This window comes from Echinops telfairi, unplaced genomic scaffold (assembly GCF_000313985.2).
Source record: "Echinops telfairi isolate 266 unplaced genomic scaffold, ASM31398v2 ScPeMD7_31;HRSCAF=116, whole genome shotgun sequence".
Lineage (NCBI taxonomy): Eukaryota > Metazoa > Chordata > Mammalia > Afrosoricida > Tenrecidae > Echinops > Echinops telfairi.
In genome coordinates this window covers 46055629-46065741 of record NW_022103928.1, presented here as the reverse complement: position 1 = coordinate 46065741, position 10113 = coordinate 46055629, and the positions used below count along the sequence as shown (strand labels likewise).

Sequence of the window (10113 nt, the reverse complement as noted above, 5' to 3'; positions counted from 1 at the left end):
GCAGCTGTGCATTGGAAGCTTAACTACATGACTGACTGAAGATAGAGTTAATAACATAAGAAAAGTAAGGTAAATATATTTTAATACATAGGAGATAGACACAATTTAATATTAGTGGGCAGCAAAGATGGCCCAACTTAAGTATAAGTCATAACCTTTCAGTAAACAATGCTAACAATGGTAGAGAAGTAGTATTCAGAGAGAGAAGAAAACTTAACTTAATTTTTTTATTTAAACTGTTTGTAACTAGCCCATTTGCTACAAAAGCATTGAAGTTGGTTTCAGTGTTACTTTGCTTCTTTTTGTAACCATCCTCCACAGATGGGCTTTTTGGCTGTTTCCATCTTTCTGTTGTTATAGAAACATTGCAATAAGGATGAATGTTCATCTATCCATATTTTGTTCTTTATTTCTTTGGGGTATGTACTGAGTAGAAAAGGTTGCAGGGTTATGTAAATCTATTCCCATGTATGTCAGGAAATGCTGTACTGTTTTCCATGGTGGCTGTACAATTCTGCACTCCCGCCAGCAGTGTATGAGGACTCCAATCTCCCCACATACACCCTGGCATTTGTTATTTAAAAAAATTTTTTTTTTATTTGTTATTTTCTGTTTTTAGGAATTTTACTGTTGGTGTGGTGTTAGGTTACCACCTATCATCATTTTAATTTATATTTCTTGTATATAAATTGTGAGCATTTTTGCATATGATTGTTGTCTGCCTGGATATCTTCTGTAGTAAATTGTCTATTCATGTCTTCTGCCCATCTTTGGACTGTAGTATTTGTGTTTTTTCTTATTAAAGTAAAACAGTTTTCTATAGATTTTTTGAGATTGGCCCTATATCTGATATTCCATTGCCAAAGCTTTTCCCCCAATCTGTGAGTTCTCTTTTTATTCTTTCGATAGTCTTTTGATATACATAAATGTCATATTTTAGGCGGTCTTAGTCTTTGGTCTTCTGTAATGTTAGTGTTTCCATTATGCTTGGTAGTGTATTTATGCCTTGTATTAGGGCCCTTAAATTTGCCCTTATTTTTTCAATGGTTATCATACTCCTAAGTCTTTAATTTTCTTATGTTTTAAATTTTTGAAATTAATTTTAATTTAGGTCTTTGATCCACTTTGAGTTCGTTTTTGTATGTATTGTGAAGTATAGGTTTTATTCTTTTACAGGTGAAGAGCCACCTTTTCCAGGACCATTTGTTGAAAAGACACTCTCTTCCCTATTTAATGTTTTTTATTCATTTATCAAGCATCAGATGTATGTAGATGCTTATTTGTATGCCTGGGTCCTCTGTTCTAATCCATTGGTTTGAATTTCCTTCACTGCACACTAATACCAAGGTGCTCTGATTACCTTGGCTATATTACCTTGGTTTTGGAAATGAGGAGAGAAGCCTTCTACTTTTTTTTTTAGTAGTGTTTTATTTATCCTCGGCATCTTTTTTTTCCATATGAAGTTGGTGGTTAGTTTTTCCATTTCTTTGAAGAATCTTGCTAGGGTTTGGAAAATAAACAGTTGTGCAGGAGAGTAATTGTCATCATTTACTGTGTGGTTCAGTAGTGAAAAGTTCAGTTTTTAAAATAATAGCTTTATTGAGTTATAGTTCACATAACTTATAATTTGTCACGTATAGTATGCAATTCAATGGTTTGTTAGTATATTCATAGACTTTTGTGACCACACAGAGTCACTTTTACACTAATTTTCATTACCCCAAGGAGAAATTCTGTGTCTACTAGTAGTCGATCTCCATTTCTCCTCACCTCCATACCTCTGGCCCTGGTTAATCTACTTTCTGTTTCTGTAGACATCTCTGTTATGCACGAGTGGATTTCAGTGTGTCTCTGATTGGTTTCCTGTAGCATGTGTTCATGTTGTCACATGAACCAACACATCACTTCTTTTTATTGCCGAGTAATATTTCATCATATGGAGATTGCTATATTTTATTTGCCCTTTCATCACTTAATTGACATTTGGATTGTTACCACTCTTTTTTTTTTTTTTTTAGCTAATTTGAATCATCCTGCTGTGGACTTTTATATGTGGGCTTATGTTATCATTTCTTCAGGAATAGATTTGCTAGGTCATAAGGGTAAACCTATGTTTAATTTTTTTAGGAACTGCTAGACTCTTTTCCAAAACAGTGGCACCATTTTACAATCCCACTGACATTATATGGGGTTTTTTTTTCTCCATATCCCCATCTACATTGCTATTACCTGTCTTTTTATTATAGCCAACTGCAGTGTTCAGATTTTTCTCTACAAAATGATATGTACATCCTAATCCTTAGAACTTGTGAATATTACTTTATTTGTAAACTTGGTTTTTGAAAATGTAATTAAGTGATAGGTTTCAAGATAAGGTCATTTTGGACTGCACGGGTGGGCCCAAAGTCCAATGGGAAGTGCCTTCAATGAGACACAAAAGGAGAAGGCTGTGTGAAATAGAAGGTAGAAGTAGGGGCTAGTAGCCAAAGCGAAGGAATGTTTGCAGACACATGACACTGGGAGAAGAGGTATTTGTGGTGTATTTATTTCAGTAAGCACAGTGTTCTCCAGGTTGATTCATGTTTTGAGATGTTTTTGCACTCATGTTTCTTCGTAGCGGAGTAGTAGTCCAATGTATGCATGTATGATGGAACTTTAAAAAGTCATAGAAAATTTTCGTTAATTATTTTGTTTTCCTGGACTGTTTGAAGCCCCCTTGTGTGTCCCACATTGCACTCATCCATTGGTAGGCCCTTGGGCTGTAAACCACTACACCACCAGCCAAACAAATATACGAAACCAACGCACTGCCAGCAAGTCCATGCTGACTCAGAGAGACCTTATAGAATAGGGTGAGAACTGCCCGGGAGTGTCCAAGGCTCTACAGGAGTAGAAAGCCTGTCTTTCTCTGAGGAGCAGCTAGCAGTTTCAAACTACTGACCTTGCAGTTAGCAGTTCAGTGCATAACCACTGTGCCACCGGGGTTCCTTCAGTTTTATACAGATGTATGAACATTGAATTTAGTTAATATAACTTTTTTGAGCTGGTAGCAAGCAGTGCAGACAAAGGTAAACATACTTGTTTGGTTGCCCAGATACCCTTCCCTACCAGATACATTTATAATCATAAAATTTTAAATTTCCAAAAGCTGTTCTAGAGAACATTTTCTTCTTATAATTAAACAGTATTTCAAGGAGTGGTTTGAATATGCATTAACCTTGGCCCTGTCCCCTTTCTTTGTGTCTTCCAGGTCTATCATACTTTGTTCTGGCCTCTTGAGTGGACGGTTGCTGACAGAGACAACAATACTTGTTATGCAAAGATAATTTGCAATAGGCTTGACAATGTATGTAATATGGTAGGAAGCTGAAATGCTGTTACTTTAAAATGTGACTTTTACTCTTGTATTTGTACTTCTATAATTTCTTTAAAGATAGCTTTGAGAACAAGGCAGACATTATTCAGATTGTTATCCAGTTAATAATGTACAAGGGGACTTTAGAAAGTTTGTGGAAAAATGAAATGGAAAGATAATGGAATTTGTCCACAACCTTTTTGAAGCTCCATCTAATTCACTGAGGTTGAACAAGTGGATTGTAATTGAATTTTAATAATCCTCTGTCAAAATATAGTATTGAAATTATTCTCTTTTCAAATATATATAAGTTGGCAATTTAGAATTTGATGATTTGAAAATTATGATCATCAGTTTAGGTATATGTGTGTATGCATTTTGTAAATTGAAGGTGATGTCAGAATACCTCTAGAAAGCTAGGCTTGCACAAAGCAAAAACTTGTTAGTTAATTAAGTCCCAGTTAAGATTTTCATTAGAGAAGAAGCAATTGGATGGATAATCTCTTATAATAGTTTTTGCCTTCTTTATAACTGAGGTGAACATCAAAATTGTAGCCAACCTATAATTGGAACTGTTTCTGGCCTAGATGGGGCCAGTCCAGGTGTACCGCCCACCTTGGTGTAACACTCCTTCCTGTCTGGGGCAAATCTCTGAGCGAATCTCTGAGCATGCCCTTGGTCCCTGTTCTAACTACCTAACAGAACTGTAAGTTGTGATTTTAAAAAAAATAGTGAGAGTATGAGGACTTGGTTTCTCTCCATTTAAGAGTATATATCTGGCGAGATAAAACATTAAAAAGAGATAACTATGAACATCAGTAATGGGCATTTATATAAATTTTCAAAATAAATCATTATCATTTAATTCTCAGGTGGGATCTTTATTCATCTTTTCAGTATGACAGAAGACGAAGGTTATATCTGATAGCTAATTGGCATGTGTTTTGTTGTTGTTGTTGCCTGAGTAGTGAAGATAGTGAGCTGGACAGTGATATTAATTAACCCATTGTGGATAGTCTATACCGCAGATAATCTCCACAGAAATAATGGTAGATTGATTGAATCATTTTCTCAAGCGCTGAATGTGCTACCGTGTGTGATCTCACTGAGAAGTGAGAAAGAGAAGGAATTCCTTGCATAGATGTCACTATTACCATGTAAATTAGAAGCTACTAGTCTCTGTTGTATTCCTATCATCTCATTGCTTCTTGTTCAGTATAATGTAGCATTTAGTAATCTGCATGGATAAAAAAATTTTTTTTTATTTTTACATAGGACTTTTCAGGTATATTTTTTCTTTGGTTATTGCTTCAAAAATGCCACTTTAAAATAACTTACTTATTTCACAAAGGCCTTATTTTCTCCTGCGATTTTAAGTATAGTACTTATTTGAAACAGTGGATCTGAGAATTGGAATGATTGCAATAGCGTAACTGTGTTTACTGTTTTTTGGCAGCTTAAAGGAAAGGAAAGTGATAGGGAGGAGAGCATCAAGTGTTTCCTCGGGGCAGCCACTGTCCCCATCCTTTTTCTGGATCCCCATCAGATAGCTCGAAGCATCTTTGAATTTTATAGTGGGGTTCAAATGTTAATGGCCAGGCCAGTCACAGGAATGTCTGTTTAAAACTACCTGGTCTCCTCAATTCCAATTCAGTTAGTGGAGCCCATAAATTGCATTTTCACTTCCCCAAACCCCATCCCTGTGACCTTTTGCATTTCCGGAGAAACACTGCTCTGGAGGGCCAGGAAGTAGGGTGCTTTGACCCTCTATTCTTCCAGAATATCAGTACGGGAAGACTCTTAAGATGCCTATAACTTCCGTTGCCCCTTTCTGTTCTTCATCTTCTGTTGCACACGTTGACTTGAAAATCAAAAGAAAGAGCGCGCTCCGATGACAAAGCACATGAGGAGCAGACAGCCGAGAATGAGCCCTTTCCTGGGGACGCGATGGCACCCCGAGCTGCCCCTCCGATGGAGGAGGCACCCTGCATTTCCTACCTGCAGTCTCTGGGGTGCCCAGGGTAGACCACTCCTGTTAGGAACCAGGCCCCTGGCTTCCCTCACCAAGAGTGGCATTTCCAATAAGAGCTGCTGTTTTAGAGTTATTCCAGTGGAGGACTTTAATTCAGATTTCTTATGTTGTTATTTGCCACTTCTGCATAATTTAGGAATGCACATCCTACTAATGAACTCCTTCCAACAGTCCATAAATTGCTTGATTTTGCAAATTTGAGTGCAAATTAACTCTGGACGTGCATTTACTGCCTCATTGAACAGTCTTACAGTGGCCCATGGTAAGGTTCTCTGATAAGTCGGTACTAGAGTTCTTTTTATATAGTAGATGCTGTAAATTTTAACTATGAACTTGGAGTGAATAGATTCTTATGCAAACTATTGATCGATGTGGCTTCTTTTTGTTTTGTGCCTGTATTAAAGGATCGGGTGATCGGCTTTCATATCTTTGGACCAAATGCTGGCGAAATTACCCAAGGATTTGCAGCTGCAATGAAATGTGGTCTTACAAAACAGCTGCTTGATAACACCATTGGAATTCACCCCACATGTGGAGAGGTACAGAAGCAGGAATATTTGTTGTTCTTGGTTGTATTTGGTGTAGTCTAAAAAAAGCTATTATAAAGTACATTACTAGTATTTATATTAGTAATTGCTTCCTTTGGAAACACATCTTTTTTTTCCTTAGGCTAATATGATATTACAAATGTTTCTCTTTAAGCAATACTAATGTGTAAACACACGTTTATTTATTTTTCCCCTTTTGAACAGGTATTCACCAGTTTGGAGATCACAAAGTCCTCGGGACTAGACATCTCTCAGAAAGGCTGCTGAGGTTAAATCCTGCTGCCTTTTTGCTTTGTTTCCTTGTCATAGTCACGATTCCTTGGGAGACTTAAAACCGCTCTCAGAGAGAAGCTACCTCGGACCCCAGCGGTGCAGCGGGTCTGAGAGTGGGACGAGGAACACAGGCAAGCAGCAGGGTATCTTCCTCAGTGCACTTGACTGGCTTGGAGAAGCAGCTTCTCTGCTTTCTTGATGTCTTAGCTTGGAACCTCTTGGTGAGGGGGGCTAAGACCGACTCTCCCAGAAGTCAAAATACTGTTGTTGTTGTTGTTGTTGTTGTTTTCAAATGTAAGAGTTGAGCTTCATTTTTTTTCTGACAGTTAATTGAAGCTAACGCTTCTGGTTGGTTGGGTTTTTATCTCATTGCTTTGTTTTATCTGTTAATAGATTTTGTCTGTTATAAAATTGACTAACGGTTCATCTTCTGATGGGTGGGGCTAGAATTCACTTATGATCTCTGGTGAGTGTGGGGGTCATCTGTGGAAGCACACTGGATTAGCTGACTGTGGAAGACTATAAGTGGCATTAGTAAAAAGTCACAAATACTGTATAGATTTTAGTCCACATTTTTCTCCTTTAAGTGCATTTTAATTCACTATCAAAGCCTGACTCTTGCTTTCTCCACCTACACATTCCTAAGGATGATTACCTGGAAGTCATTCTAACTGTTAATGTTTCTAGACTGAGCAAAATGTCTCATGTAAGGGAAAAACACTTGAATTTTTTTTAATGTTGATCTTACGACTTGCATTTTAAAAGGGTTTCAATATTATATATCTAGTTTTAAAACTTTAAAATTATTCAAATTTAATAAATTATTCAAGTCAGTCTGTTTAACAACTGTCAAGTTCAATAAATGCATTGGCGATATTGCATGATTTCTTGAATTAGAGAAATGGATCTATCCAAGGTCCCTTTGGAAGACCTGTTGTCTTTTTTAGCTTACTCAAGGCAGCCCCTGTTTTAATAAGTGGTGATCTAGTCATCTATCCCAGTGCTATAGGGTTGGAGAGCTTGATAGTCAGAATTTCTAGGCATACATTTGAAAGAAATTTAAACCAAGGAACAATTAGTAGGCCACGTTATCTACAGAAATTATTGTACCGCCTATACAACAGTTACTTTGCTGCTCCCCTTGGAACAGGAGGTAGAACAAGGAAGGGATCCACAGAGGATAAATACAAAGATCATTTATTGAGTTGCTTTCTTATTGGCAAAAGAAAACTAACAAGTGTAAAGCCCCCCCCCCACTTCCTCCCCGCAAAAAAGAACATAGTGTGTAGTAATTGTTTAACTGATCACAAGAGTGTAATGGAAATCATAAAGATGCTATTAATTTCACTTATGTATGGAACAGAATGTGGTCATTGAGTAGTGTAGGAGAAGCAGCTGTATTTGAGCTTAGTTATAAGGGGTGGACAGTAACTAAACCCATCACACAATATGGAGAAGGTCTGAACAAAGCTCTCAAGTGATTACAGTAAAATATTTTTTTTAAAACCCCTTTGTGTGTTGCTGAGTTTCCCCCCAACACAACCGAAGTTTCCCAGAACCACAAAGTAAAATGAAACAAAGATCTTGGAAGCCTTGGGCATCTGCTTGGGCCACTGAGCATGACCCTCAACTAGCTGGATTGGCACAGAGCTGCAAGAGTGGACTCAAGCACAGGGACAATTGGGAGGATGCTGCAGGGCTGGGTGGTGTTTTCTTCTGTTACTATGGTCTCTATGAGTCAGAACCTACTAGATGGCACCTAACAACAATGGAGATCATTGCCTTGAGAATCTCAGTATCATCTCACAAGATACTTTGTGAAGGTGACTTACAAATACCATAAAAATGTTTACTTGTGTCTTAGTGACTACGCAGAGACATTCAGTTGAGTGGATCATAACAAACTATGAATAACCTTGAGAAGAATGGGAATTCCAGAACACCTCATTGTGCTCCTATGGAACTTGTGCGTGGATCAGTAAGCAGTTGTTTGAACAAAACCAGGGAATACTGCATGTGCAGCGTGGTTGTATCCTCTCACCATACTTATTCAATATCTATGCTGAACAAGTAATCAGTGAAGCTGAATCATATCAAGAAGAATGTGGCATCGTGATTGGAGGAAGTCTTCTTTACCTGCAATGTGCAGATGATAAGCCTTGCTTGCCTAAAGCGAGGAGGGTTTGAAGCACATGCTGCTAAAGATCAAGGATTACAGCCTTCAGTATGAATTAAAACTCAATGTAAAGAAGACCAAAATCCTCACAGCTGGACCAATGGGTACAATGATAAATGGAGAAAAAGTTGTAGTTATCAAAAGATTTTGTCATGCATGGATCCACAATAAATGCTCATGGAAGCATCAGTCAAGAGATCAAAAGATGCATTACATTAGGCAAACCGTTTTCACAAGACCTCTTAAGAGTATTGAAAATCAAGAGTGTTGCTTGGAGGACTAAGGTGCTCCTGACCCAAGCCATGGTATTTTCAATAGCCTTGTGCATGTGAAAGACGTTGAATAAGGAAGAACAGAGAAGAATCCAAACCAATGCATTTGAATTGTGGTGGAGAATATTGACTATCATGGTCTACTAAAAGGACAAAAAAAAAGTATCTTGGAAGAAGTATGGCAAGGATGGTAAGACTTTGTCTCAAGCATTTGGGACATTGCACTGTCAGGAGAGACCAGTTCCTAGGAAAGGACATCATCTTGGTAAAGTGGAGGGGCAGCAAAAGAGAGGACGGCCCTCAACCAGATGAATTGGCATTGTGGTTGCAACAATGGGCTCAAGCATAGGAACACTTGTGAGGATGGTGCAGGACCAGGCAGTGTTTTGTTGTACATGAGATTACTATGGGTCAGAACAGACTCCTTGACACCTACCAATAACAAGAAGTAATCAAAACCCTAATTGAAGGAGATTTATTTAAATTGTAATTTTACTCCAATATACTCTCATTTTAAGAAGGGACCAGACAGTGTTGAGGATGAAACTCATAGTGGCAGACCATCATGTGAATTTGTAAAGAAACATTCATGTCCTGATTGAAGAGGGCAGATGATTAACAACAGAAACCATAGACATCTCAAAGTTTTCATTTTACATGGTTCTGACTGAAAAACTAAGGTTGAGCAGACTTACTGCTCAATAGGCGCCAAACTTTTGCAATACAGATAAGGTACAGACAAAAGCAGAGGTCTTGATGGAAAATTTTTAAAAAGTGGCATCAAAATCCTGAAGCATTTCTTGAAAGAAGAGTAACTGGAGATAAAACGTGGTTTCACTGGTAGCCTGAAGACAGCATAATCAAAGCCAGTGGCTATCACGAGGTGGAAGTGGTTAAATCAGAGCAAAAATGCATGGGTCAGCAGTTTGGGGGATGCTCAAAGCATCTAACTTGTTGACTTTCAAAGAATGATAATATCAAGACAGTATTTTAAGAGTCAACTAACTCTTTAAAAGAAAAATTCCCAGGAAAGCTTCATCAGAGAGTTCTTTGCCACAAGAATGCACTTTCCTTCCTGTTCATCCCTCTCATCAAACACGAACAATTTGGCAAGAGCTCCAATGAGAAATCATGAGACATCCAATTTAGCATCCTGATGGACTCCTTTTGGCTCCTTTGTGGTTTCTCAAATTACCTTTAAAAGGCACCCATTTTTCTTCAATTAATAAGGTAAAAAAAAAGATTGCATTGACATGGTTAAACTCCTAAGACCCTGAGATAGATTAAATGGCTTGTATTGGTTAAAAACAATGTCTTGAATTTGATGAAGCTTATGTTGAGAAATTGTTTACTTTTTTTTTGGTTTTTACTTTCAATTCTACTTGCTATCAACTTTTTGAGGACTCCCAGTTAATTTGTTCAATAGAGCAGAATTAATCTAGAAATAAAAAAGCACT

At 37.6% G+C, this 10113-nt stretch overlaps 1 protein-coding gene across 1 annotated transcript in view; it reads left to right on the top strand.

Annotated features, from left to right (window-relative positions):
• Window positions 1-7891, top strand: part of TXNRD3 (thioredoxin reductase 3) — a 45596-nt gene extending 37705 nt beyond the window's left edge. The window contains exons 13-15 of the mRNA XM_045290152.1: window positions 3251-3346; window positions 5792-5926; window positions 6140-7891. Coding sequence (XP_045146087.1) covers window positions 3251-3346; window positions 5792-5926; window positions 6140-6202 — 294 coding nt within the window. The 3' untranslated portion in view covers window positions 6203-7891. The remainder of the gene's footprint in view (window positions 1-3250; window positions 3347-5791; window positions 5927-6139) is intronic.
• Window positions 7892-10113: the final 2222 nt, after the last annotated feature.